General features: G+C 44.6%; 1 protein-coding gene across 4 annotated transcripts in view; it reads right to left on the minus strand.

The window, feature by feature from the left end:
• Window positions 1-5,153: 5,153 nt before the first annotated feature.
• LOC107395802 (uncharacterized) overlaps window positions 5,154-24,168 on the minus strand; it is a 30,721-nt gene continuing 11,706 nt past the window's right edge. For all 4 annotated transcript variants that reach the window (XM_054747730.2, XM_054747729.2, XM_054747733.2 and 1 more), the window contains exons 10-12: window positions 20,055-20,095; window positions 12,176-12,213; window positions 5,154-12,062 (exon numbers count right to left, since the gene is read on the minus strand). In XM_054747730.2, coding sequence (XP_054603705.2) covers window positions 6,946-12,062; window positions 12,176-12,213; window positions 20,055-20,095 — 5,196 coding nt within the window. In that variant the 3' untranslated portion in view covers window positions 5,154-6,945. The remainder of the gene's footprint in view (window positions 12,063-12,175; window positions 12,214-20,054; window positions 20,096-24,168) is intronic.

A 24,168-nucleotide genomic window follows, 5' to 3' on the forward strand; every position in this document is an offset into this window, starting at 1 on the left:
TGCGTGTAGCTGCGCGCCAGACACAGTTCAGTGACGCAGTGGACTGTAAGTTTTGTGGCAGAACACATGAAAGGAAGAAGGAAAAATGTCCAGCATACAGGAAGAAATGTAAAAAGTGTGGCAGAGAAAACCACTTTGCAGTTAAATGCACAGCACGTGCAGAGCAGACAAGAAGGTCGAATGTACACAACGTGACAGCATGTGAGAGTGATGAGTGTGAAGACATTCTCTGTGTTACAGAGGCAGACACGCACGATTCAACTACAAAAAACACTGATAAAGTGAGAGACACCCGACTCTTTGCAGGCATGTTGATGGGCAAAGAGATGGTAAATTTCCAGATCGACTGTGGGGCCAGTTGTAATTTAATGCCAATCCACATGCTAAGCCCGAACACACAGTTGGAGGACTCACAGACAGTGTTGATGATGTACAACAGAAGTAAGATAAAGCCATTGGGAAAGTGCAAAGTTAAGTTACGTAACCCGAGAAATCAGAAATTGTATCGGTTGGAGTTCCAAGTGGTTGACAAAGACTGTAAAGTACCACTGCTGGGCAAGAGAGCCAGCGAAGCAATGAAACTCATAAAGGTGCACTATGAAAACATCCTGAAACTGGACAGCATCGTTACTTCAGAACACCCAACAGCCAAGGAGTGGGACATAGATCAGATTAAGGCGGAATATGCGGATGTTTTCACAGGAGATGGCTGTTTGGAGGGAGAGTTACGGCTCGAAGTGGATGAAGCGGTGAAACCAGTACAGTTACCAAAACGGCGTGTCCCTATTGCAATGATAAAGCCGTTAAAAAAGGAGCTTCAAGATCTTCAGCGCAGAGGGATCATTACACCGGTTGAATGCAGCACTGACTGGATAAGTGGGATGGTTGTGGTCCAAAAGCAGAGCGGGGATTTAAGGGTGTGCATAGATCCAAAACCCTTAAACAAAGCCCTACAACGGAGCCACTTCCCATTGCCCACCATTGAGGACATTTTGCCGGATCTGTCAAAGGCTAAAGTGTTCTCTGTCTGCGACGTGAAGAGTGGATTCTGGTACGTGAAACTGGAGGAGGAGTCGAGCTACTTGACAACATTTTCGACTCCGTTTGGACGCTACAGATGGCTGAGGATGCCAATGGGGATAAGTCCAGCTCTGGAAGTGTTTCAGAGAAAGCTCACACAAGCTTTGGATGGTCTGGCAGGGATCTACATCATTGCAGATGATGTGCTGATCACGGGTCAAGGAGACACGGAAGCAGAAGCAGTGCAGGACCATGACGAGAAGCTGCGACAGTTTTTGTCCCGTTGCAGGCAGAAAAACATTAAGTTGAACGCAGACAAGTTCAAACTTAAACAGAAGGAGACTACGTACATTGGACATCAGCTGACATGCAACGGTCTGAAAATAGACCCAGAGAAGGTTAGGGCTATAGAGCAGATGCCCAGGCCGACAGATGTGAAGGCAGTGCAGAGACTGTTAGGGATGGTGAACTACTTAGCAAAGTTTTGCCCACATCTGTCTGATCACTGTGACTTACTGAGACGACTGACACACAAAGACAGTGAGTGGAATTGGACGACTCGTCATGAAGATGCTTTCCAGAGACTGAAAGAGACTATAGCAGTGGCTCCAGTCCTGAAATACTACTGCCCAGAGGAAGAGCTGACAGTACAGTGTGACGCTTCTGACAAAGGATTAGGTGCAGCACTCATGCAGAAGGGTAAGCCTGTGGCTTTTGCGAGTAGAGCTCTTACACGTACAGAGCAAGGTTATGCCCAGATAGAGAAGGAGCTTTTGGCTGTTGTTTTCAGTTTGGAGAAGTTTCACCAGTACACTTATGGTCGTAAAGTGGTTGTACACAGTGATCACAAACCTTTGGAGACCATTGTAAGGAAACCGCTGTTGAGTGCACCCAAACGGTTGCAAAGGATGCTTATGCGCATTCAGAAATATGACTTAGATGTGGTGTATGTGCCAGGCAAAGACATGCTATTAGCTGACACGTTGAGTAGGGCATATCTTCCAGAGTGCGCACCTCAGGGCTCCATAGAGGAGGAAATAGAGAGCATTAACATGGTCACTCATGCACCCATCTCACCAGACAGATTAAACAGCATAAGGATTGCTACACAGGAGGACAAAGCACTACAAACCCTCATAGACACAATTCACAGAGGGTGGCCAACTGACAAAAGAGACATGGACGGTGACATCAGACCATACTTCTCGTTCCAGGATGAACTGAGTAGTCAGGATGGACTTGTCTTTAGGGGTGAACGTGTTGTTGTCCCGACTGTCATGAGACAGCAGATCATAGCCAGACTGCACTCGACACACCTAGGTGTAGAAGGTTGCCTACGGAGAGCCAGAGAGTGTGCGTATTGGCCAGGCATGAATGAACAAATTAAGACGTATGTGACTAAGTGTGACATCTGCAGGTCAGTAGATTACAGACAGCAGAAAGAGACTTTGGTTCCTCACGAGATCCCGACGAGACCATGGGCTAAGGTGGCCTCAGACCTGTTCATGTTTGACAACAAGGACTACCTTATCACAGTGGACTACTATTCAAACTTCTGGGAAATCGACTATCTCCCGGACACTAAGTCCACCACAGTGATTAGGAAGTTGAAGGCCCACTTTGCCAGACAGGGCATCCCAGACATTGTTGTCTCAGATAATGGACCACAGTATACGTCCGGTGAGTTTCTGAGATTTAGTCGACTGTGGGATTTTCAGCACAAAACATCTTCGCCAGGTTACCCTCAGAGTAATGGGAAGGCCGAATCAGCGGTGAAGACAGCGAAAAGGCTGCTGCTAAAGGCAAAACTGGCGGGGCAGGACCCGTATCTGGCGATTCTGGACCATCGCAACACACCATCACAAGGCCTGGAGACCAGCCCAGCTCAGAGGCTGCTCAGCAGGAGAACACGGACGCTTTTGCCAACCAGGGCGAGCCTGCTAAGGCCAAAAGTCATTCCTGCCCGGCGGGAGTTGCAGATGAAACAGAAGCGCCAAAAAGAGTGCTATGATCGGTCAGCACGTGACATGGACTCTTTGACGCTTGGGGACAGTGTCAGAGTTCAGCCTTTGGACCGCCACTCCACTTGGAGCAGGGGAGTGGTTGTTGGGACTGTTGACCCGAGGTCCTATGAGGTTCGGTTGGATTCTGGGAGTGTCCTGAGGAGGAATCGGAGGCACCTGAGACATGCAGGCGTGATGGATCCAGACAATGCCATGACAGACACTGGGGCACTGAGCAGCTCAGTGACTGATCCGTCGGGAAGTCGTGAGCAGCGGATTGAGTCTGACGTGGTAACAGGGGGTATCAGGACACGGTCAGGCCGCAAAGTGGTTCCACCACTTCGGTACAAGGACTATGTTCCATAATGAGGACTTGACAGTCTTTATTGGTTGAGGGGAGAAGTTATGTGTTCTATGGACACACATGTCCACTACAGTTGCAGAAATGTATATGTTCGAATAGTGGAATGTTTTTGTGTTCTGTTAGTGTTTCATATTGTTTCTCCCTTAGTGAGAAGAAAGAAAAAAAAAAGAGAGAAGGGATGTAATGATGTGCATTGTTGTTTGGCTTGGTTGGTTCCGCAGTGTGTTGTGTTGCTGCACGGGCGTTTTTAGAGTACGCACCGTTATATGATGCCGGCAGAGACTGTATGTTGGTGAAGTCTTGTTAATAAACCTTACTACCCCGTTGGGTAGGAAATAGATATTCTGGAGTTTGTCGTGAATGAGACCAGAATATAACACCTAACACACATTATTATTTTCATAATTTAATTATTATTTCTCCTGGAAGCGCTCAGTCAGACCGAGTGCTGTGATGCCAGGAGATCCGGTCTTGGGGAGGGGGCGGGGTCAGTGACGGCAGCTGCAGCGTGATCATCTGTCTCTTTTTTTTAGGGACACAGAGAAGTTAAAAGGAGAGAGAAATAGAAGATAGAAGTTCTTGTTCCACTTTATTCTTTTGTTTCATGATGATAAACTGATGTTAAATTCAGCTTAAAGAGAAGCTGGGAGGAAGCTTTGGTTCATTTTAAGTTACAGGAGGTCTTGTCTCCTATCTGCTCCTCCAGAGACAGCATGGACATGAGGGTCACATGGTGAGGGTCCCACAGGACAGGTTAGTGGAAAGGTTTGTAGTTAGCTGGTTAGTGAAGCTGATCCATCAGCTGGGTAATTTAATCCTAATCCAGCCCACAGCCTTCTGTTGGTGTCATTATCAGAAAGAATAAAACACACATCTTAAATATTATTGGAAGTTTATAATGTGTTTTATTTTCTGCATCAAACAGAACTTGACTCATTCTCCAACATTTCAGAAATGAACCACTGGGTTCAAATAAAATAACTAAGTCAAACATTTCATTTGGTGTTATTTCTGACACCCTTGAACTGTGGCATAAATATTTGACTCTAGAGCTGCTTAGAGACATTAAACACTCATATATGAACCCATTATGGATTTTATTATTACATTATGTGTCCTGTAGGTTTCAGGCCTTTTTCAGATTTTGTGAGTTTTTGCAAAACGTGTTTTTCTCAGCCTGAGGCGTGGCTGTTGAACGAGGAAACAGATGTTTTACTTTGTTAAATCTTCTTAAATGTTTACAATGTTTTGTCCTAACCTGTTGTGAGTGGAGAGCTTTTGAGGGATGGCAGGTTGTGTCAATTAAGTTTTTGATTTAAAAAATAAATAAATAAAAAAGCAATTATCTGACATCTATTTATCGATGAAAACAAATCAATATGAAATAATCGTGATGCATCGGGATATCGAATCGAATTGTTGACCCAATAATCGAATCGAATCGGGAGACAAGTGAAGATTCACATCTCTAATAAATGTAAGTAATTACCAAGAAAAACAACAATTGTTACAAACAACAGGCACCGTGCTGCATCCAGTTGAATTCCAGTTCTCACGGCCAGGATCAAAAGCATTCAGGGATCAATCTAATAATTTATTAGGTGCAAATAAAAAAGAACTAACATTTTGACAGAATGTCTTCGTCAGAGTTATAAACTATTTAGTTACTTTTTATAAAAATATGCAAGATAAATGGAACACCTTTTAATAGAATTTACTATAAATTACATCAATACTAAAATATAAATGACCAGAACACAATAAAATGTAAGTCCAAATATTTATTACAAAAATGAATAATTGAAATAACTTGACACCTAACAAGAGGAACTACAAACAGGAAACATGACACTAATCTAAACTATTAAAAATTCACCGTGTGTGATGAAACAAGACCCCAATCACTAAGGTGGAGTGAGACGTGAAATGATGATGGTGTGTGTGTGTGGAATGTTGTCATCAGAACCAGCGGAACCGGAGAAGCATTTAGTTCTGAGTGGGAGTGAATGTTTCGCTCTAAACTTTAGTAGGAGATTTATAACACACATGAAACACCATCTGTCGGTCTACGTACCCCAGGGGAAGCCTCCGATTAGATCCAGAATGTCGAGGTCTGTGGATCCTCCTTGGTACCGAAGCCGGTAGAAAAGCAGCGGTGCCGACCAGTCTAGTCTCAGAATGCTCCGAGGTCACGACAGGTTATCACTGGTGTCAGCGAGACCTTGAAGGGGTCGTGAGGTTCAGCTTTTATTCTGAAGGAACCGTTGCGGTCAGGTGTAACTTGCAACAGATTTTATCCAGTTTGTCGAGGTTCTTTTGGCTGAAGAGGAAGTCCGGATGGCCTGTCTGAGACTTTTCTAGAACGCTTTAACTAAAGAAAAGGTGGCGTGGGATAGTTTTTATAATTGTCATATTTTGGTTTACTGGTGAATCAGAATTTGACATGCAAAAGAGGGTTTATACAAACACCACAGATAACCATGCTTAGCCAGAAACAAAGGTTCTGATTGGATCAGACAAAAGGAAATGTGTCTTGTGACTTTAGCATTACGTGTCATCAGTGTCTAGTGCAAATGTCCAGGATTATAATATCAAGTAATAACATTGTCATTTCACAGATTGATTGAACATTGGGCTCACATTATTATTGGTAATAACAAAGTTGTTGATTATGTGTTTATCAAAAGAGTTCTCCATCTTCGTATTGAGCTGTAACAGGTGAAGCAGTTCAGATGAGCAGAGTGCATGAAAGACCTTGGCCACTATCGTGTAGATTAGGCTGTCAGAGACTTTGTCTCCACTCGAGCAGACGCAGCAGATCATGACCTTTAGGTCAAAAATAGGACATTTCATGATGCTACACGGGTCTGGAAACCCTTCATTCAGACAGTCTTGCTGACTTCTAGGTAATTCATTTGGAGAAAGGTTCCCTGATTTTAAAACAATGGGTGAAATGGTGCTTGTTCCAGTCTACAGCACAGATTCAGCCTCCACAACATTAAAACAGCCACGAGTCTGTCTGAGGCAACAGAAGCTCGACTACATCCTCTTCAGTAAACCACCTAGAGACATTTCATTCAGCAGGAGCATGGTTCAGGTGTATGCGGAGCAGGAGGAAGGTGAGAGAGACTGTGTGTTTGGGCCACAGCAGGTGAAATGTTCCTACTTCAAGTGAAAATGTTTAATAGTCACAATAATATGTTACAGGAGCACTCTGGTCAGCTTATTTACACTAAACATGATTTACAAATGAATGAAAATTAATGGTATTGGATGTTTATTTTTTTTAACTCTCCCACTGTCTTTATGGGTGACCCCGCGAGGAAAGTTGACCATTGAGCAGGGTTGATGGTTTATCCCTTGAGGTCCACGTGGCAGGGGTGAGGAGTGTAACAAAATTGATCGTGACCATGTTTTTTTTACTTGTTAAAATGATTAGCCGACCTGTGGTGGAGATGAGTACAATAAAAACAACAGATGAATCACATTTAACAAAAATAAACACAATCACCCAAAAAACAGGTAAAAAAAAATGACACCAAAGTTATGGAGTCTAACCTAATATTCCCCTCTGAAGAGCTCAAACAAAGCAGCTCCAATGAAACACAACAGCAAGAAAGACACTAGTCCTATTCCTATAAAGTAGCGATATTTGTGTCGGTCCCATGATGATTCTACCTCAGGCTGAGATGCGTTTTCAGGAACTTCAGCCGGAAGCAGAGTTCTGCTTTCTTCCTGGTTCCCAACCACCACTCTCACATCTTTATGTTTGGATCTGTTGGCTGACCTTTGGGTCTCTTTGTTGGTGACATTTCCTGACTTCTCTTCCTCAACACTCTTGGGGTTTTGGTAGAACGCTGCAAGTCCAGCTGACCTTTCACTGCCTATAGATGTACACTCATCTCTCACCTCTACTAACTCAACTAGCTCTTCCTTTTCAGGACCTCTGGTCTGATTCTGATCTTCCAGGTCAGTGTGTTGATCCTGTGACGTCATGTGGATTGAATGACTGTCGGACATTTCTGTCTCATCTTCTCTCACATCTATGGCTAACATGCATACATCTCGCCCCTCGTGTCCTGCAGGTTTAACTGATGTTTCACTTTCTCCAGGTTTACAATCTTGATTCAGATCTGACCTAAAATCTTCACTCTCAGTTGGTTCTTGGTTTTCAGAATCCTTGACTTTATTCCGATCATCAGCAGAAAGCAGCTTTATGTCCTCTCCCGGGTCATCAGTGTCCTGTGATGTCATGTCCAGAGACTGATGGTCATAGTCGTCTTTCTTTGTTTTATTCTTGTCTGTTGCTGAGTTGACATCACTCAGCTCGTCTTGTAGAGGTAGAGGAAACATCTCACTGTCCACAGGTTTACCATCACATTTCACATCTGGAGTCACCTGATCCATTTCAGGCAGATCAGACTTCCCAGCATCCTTCACTTCATTCGGATCATCATCACTAGAGGGCATAGTTTTGTCTTCTTTGTGGTCATCATCAGTGTCCTTCATCGTCCTGTCAGAGGTTTCTTGTTTCACATTTAATGAGGTCTGATCACCCGGAGGTGTTTCTGATTCAGGATGCTTCACTTCATTCTGGTCCCCAGTAGAGGACAGACTTACACATTCTTCTTGGCTAGTGTTTGGTCTGGTTTTTTCAACCTCTTTGGCCTTTTCCCCTGATTCAGTCTGATCTTCATAACTGTTATTATTGTAATTGAACAGCTCAGCAGTGACTTTATCCTGTAATGTTTTGTCTTCTTCAGCTCTGTCAGAGTTTTGTTTTTCTCTCGTTTCTAGTTTGATCTCTTCTGTCTCTGGTGGTTCTGCTTCTGTAGCATCACTGACTTCACTCTGATCATCACGGTTACCTTCATGGTCATCATCCTTTTCTTCTGAATGACTTGGAAAGCTTCTTGTCTGATGTTCTTCCTCCTTTATGATCTCTTTACCTTCATCTGTTGCATCAGTTACTGTCCTCTCTGCATCATTTAAAGGTCCAGCGGACACACCTTTCCTTACATCTTGGATCTCATTCTTATCCTCAGAAGAGGACAGACTGCTGTTTTCTACGTGGTCACCAGTTTTTTCACCCTGTGATGTCATGTCCTGCAAATGACTGTCAGATTTTTCTGTCCCATGGTTTCTCTTTTCTCCATCGTACAGATTTTGTCCATCAACAGCGTCCTGTTTGATGTCACGGCCAGCAGTCATTAGTGACATTTTGTGTTCAACAGGAGAAACATCTGGTCTCATTTGGTCACCTTCAGCTTCTTTGGTCGTTTCATGATCCACAACTTTACTCTGATTTCCGTTAGAGAGTGAATTACTGTCTGTTTTCAAATCTTCCTCCTTTGATGGGATGTCCTCTGCAGACATGTCTGGACTACTGGTCTCATCTTTGTCTGCAGTAGGTAAAATGAACAACTCACTCTCTTCAGGTCGAAAACCACCTTGACTTGTTTTAGTAAGCTCGGGGTTTTGGTCTGTACCACAATCTTTCACTTCAGACGGATCTTCAGGCAGATTGGCCTTTCCTTCCTGGTCATCAGCATCTGCCATGTTTTCTACGTGACTGTCAGAGATTCCTGTCTCATGTTGGACTTTATTTTCTGCCTCTTGAGTCTCTTCTGACTTTTCATTTGTTGATTTACTTTTTAAATGGATTGTCTCACTTTCGCTGTCAGGGCCAGCAGTTGGACTAAACTGTTCACGGTTTGTTTTCATCTCCTCAAACGTAGCTGGTTCCTTGTTCTGAGGCTCATTGTCTCTATTAGAGGGGAGCTGATGGTTTTCTTCCTGGTTAGGAGGATCTCCATCCTTCACTGCTGTGTCTTCTGTCTTTCTGTAAGGGTTTTCTGTCTCGCGTTTTACTTTTTCATGTTCCTTCTCATCCGTCTTCTTGTCTGTTAACGTCCATGCCTGTGCCTCACTCAGCTCACCTTGTCTCTCATGTCCAGCAGGTCCACCTAATATTTCTCCATCTCCAGGTTTAAAACCTTGGTCGGCATCAGGTTTTCTCTCTTCACTCTCAGTTGATTCTTTGTCTTCATCATCTCCGACTTCTCTCTGATCTTCAAAAGAGGACAGACTTCTTATTTCTACCTGATCTTCAGTGTCCTTGTCTTTCTTTATCACTTCTTGTGAGTTCTTGGACATTCCTGCATCCTGTTCTCCCTCCTCCTCCATCTGTTGGCTGTCGTCTACATTTACAGTCATTTCTGCCTCCCTCAGCTGTTCTTGCGTGCCACCTGCAGCAGGTAGAGGAGACATTTCACCGTCCACAGGTTTAGAGTCATGCTTTGTGTCTGGTGTGACCTGATCCAATACAGGTGGAGGAGACTTTTTAGGATCTACAATGTTTTTCTGATTGTCACTGGAGGACATATTTTTGTCTTCTTTGTATTCATTATCTGCATTTGTCATTGTCCTGTCTTCTGCGTCCTCTTTTAAACCGGTTTCTGTCTGCACATTCTCATCTTTCTCTCCATCCACGAACCTGTGAACATCGCTCACGTCATGCAGACTGTGAAGAGCAACAGATCCAACAATAGTTTCACTGCCTCCAGATTTAGATTCCTGATTAATGGCAGCTTCTGCGTTTTCTAGCCCTTCCTGGTTTTTAGCATCTGCAGTGTTATTGGTAACGTTCTGTGGACTGAAATGATCAGTCTCCTGTTTTTCCTCCTTTTCTGTCTGTTCATCTTCTTCAGTCTTTTCTTTTAATACTTTCTCCTGTGCATCACTCGACTTATCTTGTCTGTTAGCTGGAGCCGTTAAAAGTGACTCTTTACTGACGATAGGATCTAGTGTGGTCTGATCAGCCTGGGCTATTTCTGCGTATTCAGGATGCTTCACTTCATTCAGGTCTCCAGCAGAGGGCAGACTTGTGTTTTCTTCTTGGTTAGTGTTTGTCTGATTCTGGTTGTTGTTAATATTGTTGTGATTTATCAGCTCATCACCGGTTTTATCCACTGATATCTTGTCTTGTTCAACTCTGTGAGAGTCTTGCTGAACGTCTAGTTTGATCTCTTCTGTCTCAGGTGGTTCTGCTTTCTCAGGATCCCCGACTTTCCTCTGATCATCACTAGGGAGAATGATTCTGTTTCCTTCATCGTCCTTCAGCATTAACAGTCCTTCTGAACAACATGCAGAGCTTGTTGCCTGATGTTCTCCTTCCATTTTGTTCTGGATATCATCACCTGTTGCAGGCATTGCTGTCCTCTCTGTATCGTTAAGCCCTGCTTGGCTCTCATGACCTGTCAGACCATCTGTGTCCTCTGTCTGATTCTGTTTGTCTCTTAATGTCATTGGATCAACCTCAGATTGGTTTGCCCCTTCATCAACCTTCACTTTGGTCTGATGCCCACTAGAGAACACATTTATGCCTTTTTCAAGGTCATCTGTGCCTGCATCCTCCACAGCCATATCTGGAATATGGAAGTGATCCCACTCTTGGTTTTTTATGTTTCTTTGTGCCATTGTGTCCATTAGGTTGTCCTGTGTATGTACCATGTCCTGTTGTCTCTCTGGCCCATCAGGTGCAGAAGCTGTTTCATCGTCTACGTGTTTAAAATCAGGACTTTTATCTGCTTCCACCTCTTTATTCTCTGTCTGTTTATTGTTTTCAAAACCGTTGCCCTCAGTCTCATGGTCGGCAGAAGGCAAACTTCTGTGTTCTTCCACTGGACCAAGGTTTTCATGGTGTGGTGGTGTGTCCTGCAAATGACTGTCAGATCTATTCATCTTGTGTTTGACTTTCTGTTCTTCATCTAACAGATTCTGGCCATGAAATATCTCCTGTTTCGTGTCATGGGCAGAAGGCAATGGCAACATGTTCTCTACATTAAAATCAGGATCAACATCTGGTCCCATTTTGTCATCCTCAGTTTGTTTGGCTTTTCCATGATCCCAAACTTCAGTCTGATCTTCTTTAGAGTCTTCATCCTTGTCCTCTGCAGGTTTGTCTGGGATTCTTGTTTCATCTTTGTTTACAGCAAGTACATCTAACATTCCACTCTCTTCACATCTAAAACCACTTGGTGTCGTGTTTGTAGACTCAAATAGATCTTTAGTAGAAGACAGATGGCTCTTTTCTTCCTGGTCATCAGCATGTGACACGTTTACTTCACTGTCAGAGTGTCCTGTCTCATGACTGACTTTATTTTCTGCTCGTTGAGTCCCTTCTGATTCATTTGTTGATTTACTTTTAAATTGACTCATCTCACCTTGGCTGTTGGGTCCAGCAGGCCCACCTGATATTTTTCTGTCTCCAGGTTTGAAATCTTGGTTGGCATCAAATTCATTTGCTTCCCTCTTAGCTGGCTCTTTGTTCTCAGGGTGGCAGTCTACACTCGGATCAGGTGGATCTGACAGTTCAGCATCTGTTATTTCACGCTGATCTCTGCTAGAGGATGGATTTCTGTTTCCCTCCTGCTCATCAGTATCGTTGCCTTTCACTTTCATGTCTGCAGGACACAAGTGAGGATTTTCACATTCTCTCCTTTTCTTCTTTTTTCCTGTTTGCTCGCAGTCGTCTTCCTCTCTTGATCTCTTCGGTGCTTCACCAGGTTCGTTGTCTCTCTCCTCCTTGTTCAAATCATCGTCAGTGCTTGAGATCTGATCTGGGGTTTCACTGGCAGCAGTTGGGTCAACTTTGTTGCAGACGTCTTGAGTTCCTACAAAATAATTTAGAAAGAGAAAAGTAACTGTTAGTTATTTCTGAAGCTGCTTAATGCTGCCATTACCACCAAACAATGTATTCTCACTGGAAATATTCACTGATTCTTACCAGTCTTTTTGTAAAAAAGAAGATAGGCCCGACTGAACCTACAAAAACAACAACAGTGCACGAAGGTCATCTTAAAGATTGTGAGGTACTGCAGGGGAAAAAAATGCTTGACAGGGGGCATCTCCTCATGAAATTGCACTGTTGGCTCAAAGTAAGGAATGCCCATCTCTAATTTTGCCCATTCACCTATTTCTCTCTGAAACTGCCCCGGTACCTGTTAAGATTCTGCGTGATACAGGTGCTTACCATAAACTATTGTTAGCAGAAGTGTTTCCATTAAGTGACGAGTCACAAAGGTGTGTCCATCTTACTAAAAGGCTTGAATTCAGAAACCATTTCCTATCCGTTGCATGAAGTGACTTTGGATTGCCAACTAACAAAAGGATCTGCCTGTGTCTGGTGTTGCTGTGTTACTAGGAAATGATATAGCTGGGGCAAAGTTAAACCTGCTCCTCAGGTGGTTGACAAACCTATTGTCTACATCAGGGATTCCCAAAGTGTGGTGCGCGCACCCCCAGGGGTGCGCGAGCTGCCGCTAGGGGGTGCGCGAGGTGAAAAGTGTAATGGCTGCGGAGCTCAGAGAAGTCTGTCATATGTCACCATTAGCGTAGAAACTCATTTGTGGGTGGGCCAAAGAAAAAGTAAGTGGGCACAATAAATGTAATTGAAAACAAGTATATTTTTGCACGCGCGCGGGTCCTCCACATGTGCCCTAGCTTCATAATAACAATGCGCCGAGCTTCAGCACTCTGGCCTGCGCACGCCGATATGTTCCGTATTTGATCATTTTTATCGGTGTTGGAGGAATCTGAAGGTGGTGAGTCATTCTGGCAGATTGTAAGTAACACCCTGTCTCATGCAGGTGTTCTGACATTGTAAACCTCACACACAGAACATTGTGGATGTAACTAAATAACAAGAAATGATTCCCATTCAGGCTATTAACAGCGCGCTGAAGATCTGAAGTTCAGAGTGCGTCTGTCAGAGGTCAGACGCGTTCCAGCTGAACCACGGCTCACGGGTGCACATGTGAGCACATCTGGGCTGGGCAGAAGGAATTTTACAACATTGGTTTAAATAGCGCGAGACGCGGTGATTTGAGTGGCTGTGCCGCGCGCGCACACACACAGATTCAATAAGCGCACACGCTGCTTTAACTCCGGCGCGCCGTCAGACTGAAGGCAGAAATGAACGCTGCCTCCACCGTGATAAAAACTTTTAAGAGGTTATTTTTCATTCAAGGTCAAATTAAGATATTAGCTTCTGGGATGAGTCGGGTCCGTTCCAGCCAGTGACTCCTCATGAACCTGACCACATCTCATGTTACTGCAGCATTTGTTGTTCCAGTCCGCGTGGCAGCGGATCGCAGATTCAGCCACACCATAAAACAGCAATAAGTCAGTCTGAGGTAAAAGTGAACATCATGGCTATATCTTGTCCCCTATTGACATTTGATTACGCACAAGTAGGTGATCAGTTCAGGTTTACGCAGAACAGAAGGAAGGAGAGCGCTCTGGCCGCACAGGTTAAACGTTCCTACTTTAAGAAAACCGTTAAATTGCATTGTTTACGTGCTACCTGGGCACTCTAAATATTTATTTAAAACGAAATCAAAGGAAATTGTAATGGTATCGAATGTTTATTAATTACTATTTAAAAAATGAAAATGATGGGGAATTTTTTTAACCTGTCTGTTTAGCTTGACATATGATATATATATATATATATATATATATATATATATATATATATATATATATAGAGAGAGAGAGAGAGAGAGCCATGCCCCGATGTGGGGGGTCGACATGGTTGGGACATAGAAGGGGGTGCGCGGCTAAATAAGTTTGGGAACCACTGATCTACATGGAAGAGCATGAGTGTCTGTCAGAGTGTCTCGTTCACAGGTTGGGAACATGAGTGACCCAATGCCAATAACTAGTGGAGCTCTTGGTGCCAAGTTTGAAGAGCCATTCACTAATGCTCAAAAGATTGGTGATGTAAATTACTCTGTCAATACCCCAGGACGAAAGAAAGTTCCGTATGTGCCATATCAACCAGCTAAAACTGTACCATTGTCCCGACACTTCAGGCCCTCCATACACTTCACCAGAGTGCGCAGCTGGTGTTCTGGTTGAGTCAAGCCCGAGCAGTGAAGTGGACGTGGTCCTGCCGAACAGAATCAGTCCGCGGTTGCACAACTTGGATGAGTTACTTGCTCATCTACCACCCACACCCACAACTTATTGTGGCCTCAGTCCCAGTGCTAAAAGCTCCCAATCCTGAACGGCCTTTTGAGTTGGAAATAGATGCCAGTCAAACCGGTGTGGGTGCGGTGCTGTTGCAGTCGGATGAACAAAATATACTACGTCCCGTCGCGTATTACTCCAAGAAGTTTAGTGACTGCCAAACCCGGTACTCGACCATTGAGAAGGAGACACTTGCTTTATTGTTAGCGTTACAACACTTCCATGTCTGTTCAACCACCCAACCCCTTATGCGGGTCCTAACAGTTGGTTTGTAGGACTTAAGAAGCAGCTGACATTTCTCATTAGGTCTAGAAGTTCAAAGCTCAGACAGCTGCAAAAGCAAAAACGCGTTTAATGTTGCTGCTAAAGCCAAGGAAGCAACACCAACAATGTTGTCATGAAGTGTTCCTGACATTAGTGGAGGTTTGTGTTAAGTTGTGGAAAAAGTACTTTTAAGTTCTCCTGATCCTGACCAATACTCCTTGTGCGATGGACGGAGAAAAATAAATGCACAGCTGCTTGTAAGAAAACAACCATATAGCAGTTTTAACAGGACGTTAAGGATTGAATAGTTTGATAACGCCATTATTGGACCTGGAAGGGTTGGAGACCGACAGAACTCTAAGGCAGAGAGGAAATTATCTCTGTCTGTACCCAAAACAATTCTTGTTATCTGAATCTGGTGCCCTTGAAGCCTGTGAGGCTGAAGTGAAAACTCCCCTCAGAAGAAATGTGGACTGCTGCCGTCGCCATGGAAACTCGTTCTCCCTCAGGGAATATCACATACCTGGGAATTAATATCTCTCCCAAGTTAGTAGATCTAACCAAACTAAACTACATCCCACTTTTAAGGAAAGTGGAAGATGATCTTGCAAGATGGAAATCATTTCCAATATTACTTATGGGAGAGTGGCTACAATTAAAATGATGGTCTTACCCAGAATGAATTACTTATTCTCGATGATCCCAAACAAACCACCAGCTGACTGGTTTAAATCTCTGGACTCCTCAATTACTAAATTCCTTTGGCAGGATAAACCTCCACAAATTAGCTTGAAAACACTTCAGAAGACCAAAGACAGAGGAGGACTGGATTTACCCAACTTTTATTATTAATTCTTAGCCAACAGGCTGCAATATATACCAAGATGGTTGCAAGATAACTCACTAGATGAGTCCTGGTTAGATATAGAACAGACACTTTGCAATACGATAGAGCTTTCAGACTTACCATTTATTAGCTCAAGCATAAGAAAACATGAAAGCTTCAAAAGTATTAGTATCAGCACTTCTCTGACAGCATGGTGGGAGTATCTTAAAATGAAAGAGTCTTCACTAGTACCATGCAGACGCACACCTATCTGGAATAATCCTGACATTTTGCAAAACAACAAAATGTTGAACCTTCCGGACTGGAATAATAAAGGAATCCTATACCTGGAACACATATATGAAGGATTGGACTTCATCCCATTTAATAGAATAGTCTCCCAATTTGGAATGGATAAGAATAGCTTTTTAGAATATCACCAAATTAAATCTGTAGTCAAACAAAAATTTAAGCTCAATAAAATAGAATTACAAACACCACCAAGGGTATTAGACTTTTATAATCTCAAACCCCCCAAACTACTGTCTAAAGTATATAAGACACTGTCCAAAATAGACGATAAAATTGCAATCCCTATTGAAAAATGGGAGGTGGATCTATCAGTTAGCTTTGACCAGGACTTCTGGTCCCAAACTTGTTTAAAAACTTTTAAAATGATCAGACACCCCAATTTACAATTAATTCAGTACAAAATTCTACACAGAGTACACTATACAGGTCATCGGATGTTCAAGATGGGGTTTGTGTCGTCTGACACCTGTACACACTGCACAAACAACATTCCTGACAATTACATTCATGCACTGTGGTCCTGCCCACCTGTCCAGGAATTTTGGGGTAGAGTATGTGAGGATCTGTCAAAATGTCTGAAATGTCATATCCCAACTTCCCCCTCTCTTTGTTTACTGGGAAACCTGGACGATGTCCCGATTGAAACATCTGTGGTTCACGTGGTTCTGACTGCCATATGCATCGCTAAGAAAACTATCCTCTTGAATTGGAAAAATAGAGAAACTCTCTGCATTAACCAGTATAGAAATCTTTTGTTAGATCATATTGCACTTGATATAGCCTCTGCTTCCACTTCAGATGAATCTCTCTGGGCTCCTTTGATCGGTTCCATCACATAGCGAGGGTGGGGGGCCGTTGATGTTGTCCTACGGGATGGTGTGGGTGGGGGGGTGTGGGGTCTGAGTTTGGAGTATCCGGATGTTCCCTGGAGGTGGGTTCACTGGGGGTGTCTGGGACTGGGGGGCCGTTGCCCCCCTCTGGAGGTGCTTGGGTTGCCTCGGGGGGTGGACTGCTGGCAGTTGTGAGTGGGGCCCCTTGGGGGGCTTGGCAGCGGCCATGGGTCACTGCCTGGCGGCTGCAATGCCCCTGGGCGGGTCTGGGTGGGGGCCTGGGGGCTCGGGGTTTGGGGGTGGCCGGCCCCGTGTGGGCATCTGGGCGGGGCCTTGGAGGTCGGGTCCTGACATGTATGCTGCCGGGAAGAAGGCAGGAACACGCAGCAGTGCCTGGCCCGGGTTCGGGGGCCTCAGGTAGACCTTGGCTCCTCTGCCATTCCATCACAGGGGAGGGGGAGGTTCAGGAGGGGGAGGACCCAACCTTACCTGGATGTCCCATGTCTTATATATTCTGGATGTTGTGCAAATGCAGGGATGGGCATAGATATTCTGCTGGGGTGGGGCTGGGTTGGTGCCCTTGGACTCCGTGAGGCTCTGTAATGCTGCTGCTTTGGGCCCTGGCAGGATGGGCTGGGGTCTCCATGCCCTGGGTGGCAGTTTGACAGCAGAAGTGCCTATTGGGGCCAGTAGGGGAGCTGGCTCCCTGGAGGGCTAAGCCCAGCCAGCCATTCCTCCCCATCCCCGCATATTTCTCTCCTCCTGCTCCCTCACATCATCACACAAACATACACATAGGACCTTGGGGGTTGGGCAAGTCAGGGAGTGCGGGTATGGACCCCATTTCCACATTCTTGTGGCAACCTGCCCCCCACATTTTATTTGCACCTTATACACTTCCACTGACGACATTCCACACAAACACACACTTAGGGCCTTGGGAGTGAGCACATTCAACGGCATTTGGCAGGGGGATATTTCAGCCTCCTCCCGGGTGCCGGTGCCCACTTCCAATTTTAAACCGCACTTATACACGAGGGCTGAGGGTGTAAGTGGGGTGGTGCGGTGGCACCAGCTGGCATAGGCCGGATGATGCCTGCACTGCCCACACACCACAGCCATGGAATACACCTCATGATCACACAACACTATATTGGAGCAGGCGGAGGGAGACTAGGGGTCTTAGCCACCTCTGTTGTTGCTAGGCCTCCTGGGGCTGGAGGCTAGGAGGGAGATCTGGCCGTCCGGTTGGGGTTTGGGGTGGTGGGTTGCTGTGCTCAGCGTTGGGCGGGGGAGCCTGCTCATCAGCACCCCAGCAGAAAGGGTCAAACTCTGGTTACCGGTGATGGTTGTACCCAATGTGCAGCAGTACCGGGACCAGAGTGAATAGGGTGTGTATGGGGAGCATGAGTGGGTGTCCGGCGTGCATTTTTGTAAGTCTTGGGTTGTATGTGCATGTGTGAGCATGAGGGAGGGACTGTGTGACTGTGTTTGTGTATGACTGTATATGTCAGGTGGGGCCTTTGACTCCTCCCCTCTCCTGGAACCTCTCTTGACGATATAGATCTTTGTCCCCCCTCCCCCTGCCACACCTGGTGTGAGGGGTTGTGCCATGGTCTGCCTGAGTGTTCGTGGCAACCGGGTCTGGGGGTTTAAGTTTCAGGCATCTGCCTGATAGATCCCGGTGGCTGCCTGGTGGGGTCTGGGTCCCTGGGCTCTGCTGGGTCCCCAGCGGGGGTGGTCGCCCCTGGGTCCCGGGTCGCTGGGTCCCGGGTCACTGGGTCCCGGGCTCGGCCGGCTAGGGGGTGGGAGGCTGCGGGCGGGCCTGTGGGCTTGCCGCTGATGTCTCCCGGGACTCTGCCGGCTGCTGGTTGTGGCCCTCCGGGGCGATCCTCTGTGCCTCTCGAGGGGGGCGGGGGCCTTCCTGGTTGCAGTCTCCTTGAGGTTCCTGTGTTCTGGGGCAGCGCCTGGATCTCTGGGACTTGGAGCTCCCCCCGTCTCCTGCGCATCTTTGGGGGGCGGATCTGTGGTCCCTGATACTCTCTGTTGGACGCTCCTATAGAGAAACCTTACATAAACAAGCGCGTGTACACACACAGGTGCTCACATGGTGCTCTCAAAAGTATGGGCTTGGGAACGTTAAACACAGGTCTTAAGACTATGGTGGGCACTTAATGCACTGTGATTTATTATCGTGATTCTTCAGTTAAGCAATGTTGATTATATATTTCTCCAAGTTGACGCAGTGATAGCTAGATCTTGTTGTATTGTTGTTGTGTCCCTTTTTTTTGTCCTTTTCTGCAGGTCTAGAAGCAGACTCTTGTTCATTGTTTATTTTTGTGGAACACCCCCCCCCCCTCCTCTCTCCCCACCTTTTCTTTTCCTTTCTCTTTCACCTCTGTCTCCGTGTCTGGTCGGAATTACAATGCATTCAACAACAATAACAATAAAGTTTTAAGTATCAGGCGTGACATTAAAAGCAAACGCTTTGATGCTCCACCTGAGAGTAAATCTGTAAGGCTTGTCACCAGCATTCAGACATCAATTCTGCTTGCTTCACAGCCAGACAGGACATGGTAAAAAAAAAAAAAAAAAAAAAAAAAAAAGAAACTCGTTCTCCCTATCCCAGCCTGGGTGGGACTGTGACCGGTGAAGGCCGTGGAACCGTCTCTAGGAGTCAATGTGCTCTCTAACCCATTATCTCCCTCCCCTGTCCAAACGGAGGTGATGAGCGCTGCTCTGCAGCTGCACGCTCTGAAGTGAGGAGAGTCCCAACCCTACCTCCCCACCTAGTGGACACTTATGTTTATCGTCTGAAGTCTGTGTGCATATCTGTCTGAGGTGTTTTTTTGCATAGCAAAGCTATCCTCTCTGTAGGGGGTAACTCTGAAGTGCCTTTTGTTCCCTCCCCCTGACTCTATCCTCATATAAACCCTCTTGATCTATAACGGTAGCGCGACTCGTGTTGCGAATGACCACAGTCACCAGTTCTTGTCATGTGTCTATGTATGTATGTCTGATCTTGGAATTGTGTGCCCTGAAACAACTGAATTTCCCTCTGAGATTAATAAAGTATTTTTGAACTGAATTGAATTGAAGTAGAAATTCTTTAACAGATGTTGGTTTTCAGTCTTCCGCGTTGACAGGTTCACGACAAAAGCTGCACATTTTGAACCATTCAGAATTAGTATCTTTAGCTAGCAGAGATGTGCGGTCACTGAGCTTAGTAACAACACAGATAAAGTAACAACTGACTAGAATCAGGCACATACAATTACCTCTGTGTATTAATGTGCTATATGAACTTAGAGAGGCTAACCATTCAGCACATGTGGTGATGTGCTGCAACACCAAGAGTGAAAAGATTTATAGCATGTGAGCAGATTAAAAAGGTCACTCACCTTGTAACGTTCACACTTTCCGGGAATGGACTTCTGTCAAGCTGATGAAAGTAAAGGAAAATAAAATATCTATTAAATCTGTTTTCTAATGTAAGTAATACACTTATGCATCAAAGCATTTTAATAAACTAAAGCTGAACACAATTACTTCCAAGTTTCTGCAAAGCTACTGAATGTTTAAGGGAGTTTAGCGTTTAATATGCAGCTTTTATATTTTAACGACCTGGTGGACTCAGTTGCATGTTTTTGTACACTTAGGATTAGAATTATTTAGTATCCTTGTAACAACGACTGAAACGAATCATCAAATTTCATCATTTAGGCTTTGTTCACAATCTGAACTCATTTTACTGAAGCACAATGAGGTGATCTAGGTGCTGTGGAGGAAATTAGAGAAACTAGAAGAGACACAAACCATTTTAAAAGGCAGAAATGGTCCAAAGTTTGGGATCAGAAGTCAAAATACGGGCAGATTGGCTAATGCTAACACTAGTGGGTAGCACGCTCACGATCAAGTGGGGTTCAGAAAAAAACACTGTGGTTGCGAACTCTACAAGCGGAAGAAAAATCCCCACACTCCCGTTTATTTGTGGACGTCTGCAGCCTGCAGTGCAATGGAGCACACCCGTAGCAGCTTCCTGAATCTGGTTGTTGCTCCACACACTGCAGAAGGGATATGGCAGGCCGTTGTAGCATGCAACTTACAAATATTTCTATCTTTGATCATAATTTAAACTGGAGTATTTTACCAGCCTGTACATAATAAAAAATATGCCACCATTACATTGTTACCACTAGAAATAAAATATTATTAGTAGAGATGCGCCGAAATGAAAATTCTTGGCCAAAACCGAAAACTAAATACCAGGAAACCAAGGGCGAAACGATCATGTCAATAATTAGAACCATAGAATATATGGCTATGACGTGTACTAACTGCACTAAAATCAAGGCATTGCAATAAATCAATTACAAAACCATGAAAACGTTTATGTAGCGCTGACGTTACAACAACGCGCAATATAAAGTAAAACTATAAATAAAATGTTTCACTTGACCCACTCGTGTACATTAAATAATAATAAATTATAAACAAAATAATTATTATAAACGTACAGGCTAATACCTGAAATACCTGCTGAAAATGTTAAATTAACCCTTTGAGCGCCAAAGTCGCTATATCATGTTTAACGAGCCACAGCTGCAAATGTAATCTCTCACGAAGGTATTACCAGAAGATAGTGGCGATGTGAAACTTCAACCTAAGCAACACATTTGGGTGTTTCTTTTCAAATTTTCAGAGTTTATGTTTGAAAACCGGCTCCCAGACAGGACGAGACGAGCTCACAGAGGGTGATTATTATTAAATGTTAGAGAGGAGAAACTCATAAAGCTGGCAGGTCTGTTCATTGTTGAAAAAGCTCTTTCTCTGGTAATGGCTGACTGATTCTGAAGAGTAGCATCACCCTCTGATAAAGATTTGCACTTGTTCAGTGAGGAAGAGAGTGACGCTGCAGCAGCAGCAACAGTCTGTGGGCTTCGTGAGAGTAAACACGCTTCACACGCATGATCCAAAGCTTATTTTGCTGTGTTCGGGACATGGCGGGTGTAGAAATCATGGTAAAAAAAGGCACTAATAGTGACAGACGTGGCAGAATGTAAAAGAAGAAAAAAGGCCAGTGTGAAACCGAAGGAAAACATGCGTCCTGATTGATATGAACAGCGATCGTAATAAAACAGCATTATTAAAAGGGGAAACTTTACTTTGAAATCAGAATGTACTATTTTTATGAAGCAAAGAACAAATTACCATATGAGGTGGGGCAAGATGACCCGAAAACGGGTTTAACCTAACGGTCTGTTTCGACAATTTTGGTGTTTTGGACCAAAACCAAAAATGCACTTCTGGCTTATTTTCAGCCAAATTCTTTGGTGCATTCCAAGTTATTAGCATTTCCAGTAGCTTACTGCTGAACACGGTAATGAAATAATGTAATTGAACAGATCACATGTGGGCAAATTTAGATATTTAGTTATTTAGACTAGGATGAGTGATGTTAAAGGGAGACCAGGCAGTTCTGGCTTGCTTTTAGCACCCCCTAGTGTCTGTTTGTGGAGCCAAAAGTAAAACTCCACACCGTGCGTTTGTGTTTTAACACCTTAATCTAACAGCTGAAATGTCTCCCCAGCCTTTAGTGTCTACAGGACTGATTCATCACTGTGTTCATGATCTAAAACATGCAGGAAACATACAGAAACCAGACTGCAGCGCCATGCATGTCAGCTCCAACAGACCGGAACGGCAACTCTGGAGTTGCAAATGTGGAATTCTGGCCACAGGGACTAGGTGGCCCTTTATTAACCCTATAAAGCAGGGATATTCAATTGCAGGCCTGGAGGGCTGGTATCCAGCATATTTTAGCGGTTTCTCTGTGACACGTTGAGCGCAGGAGGTCAGGACCCAAAACTGCAGAACACCAGATCACTCGAGGCAGGAGCGGTTGTAGAAAGTGAAGTCCTTTATTTAGGATGATGGGTAATTATCCAAAGGTGCAGGAGGCCAAACAGAAAATCCAGAAAAAACAAACTGAGCTACAAAAACAAAGCTCATTCATGAGCAAAAACCTGAAGCTCCTGAGGAGGACAGAACAACGCTGACAATGACAATGGACCAACAAACACTGAGGCCCTGTCCACACGTAGCCGGGGATCTGCCAAAACGTAGATATTTTTCTACGTTTTGGCCTGTCATCCACACGAAAACTGAGTTTTTTCACACGAAAACGAATCTTTTTAAAAACTCCGGCCAAAGTGAAGATCTGCGTTTTCTCAGTTTTGGGTGTCTGCGTGTGGACGGACAAAGCCGAAGTTTTAAGGTCCGCAACGTCACTTTCCGCGACAAAAAAATGCTGACATCACGTGTGCGACCTGTGTTTACACTAGCCGGCAGCATGGATGCCCTCAGCGCTGCGCTCTGTCACTACCCGATCCATCAATTGTCCAAGCGCTTTCTGCTTGTTTGTTTTTGCAAGCGGAATTACTGCTCCTTGTGGAAGACCACAGACGAAGGACGAGGTTAAGAACGGGGGAAGTACTGCCGCCTACAGGTCTGGCATGTCCTTAACAACGTATTTATCCGGGTACGTGTGGACAGAGTTTGTTTTTAAAACGCGGTGGTGTGGATGCAAGTTTTTGGAGGGACGGATATTCGTTTTTAAAAAACGCCGGCTACGTGTGGACTAGGCCTAAGGGACAAGACAGGGTTTTTAAACACAGAGGGAAGCAATCAGGGGAACAGGTGACAGGTGTGAGGAGTGAGGTCTAGAGGGGGACAGGTGCCATCAATAAACTAAATGGGGAAAGAACTTAAGCAGAGGGGGAGATAAGCCATAACCTATAAAACACTAAATAACTAAACCTGAAGACAAAGGGCAAAGATAAACAACTAATGACTAGAGGGGTGAAGAGGACTAATACAAACCAATAGGAACTACACGGGAGTGACTAGCAGGAAACATGAGGGAAGCCTAGAGAGAGCTGAAGAACACAAGGAGACACATGAGGAGAACCTGGAGAGGGCTGGGGAAGCATAAGGACACACAGAGCACAGGGGGTTGCTGGTGCCTATCTCCAGCGGTCAACGGGCAAACTGACAGGGTACACCCTGGACAGAGAGCCAGTCCATCGCAGGGCAACACAGAGACACACAGGACAAACAATCATGCACACACACACACACCTAAGGACAATTTAGACAGACCAATCAACCTAACAGTCATGGTTTTGGACTGTGGGAGGAAGCCGGAGAACCCGGAGAGAACCCACACATGCACCACTGTGCAGCCCCACAAAAAATGTATTAACTATAAATATCAGTTGGGAAAGAGATCATCAATGTAACACGTTATTGAGCCTTTTATAATTTTGTTGTTTTATTTTCTCATTTTTAGCAGCAGAACACAGTCTGGTTTCACTTGAAATGTCATCAAATAGAATATTCAATTAATCACCAAAGGATTTGATATAATATTCTAATACTAAATGTAGCTGCAGCCCAACTTGTAAATAGAAGATATTTGCCTGGTAAACCCTTGAAGTCAAAATGCAGTTTTCT

The sequence above is a fragment of the Nothobranchius furzeri genome, chromosome 2 (assembly GCF_043380555.1).
Source record: "Nothobranchius furzeri strain GRZ-AD chromosome 2, NfurGRZ-RIMD1, whole genome shotgun sequence".
NCBI classification, from domain to species: domain Eukaryota; kingdom Metazoa; phylum Chordata; class Actinopteri; order Cyprinodontiformes; family Nothobranchiidae; genus Nothobranchius; species Nothobranchius furzeri.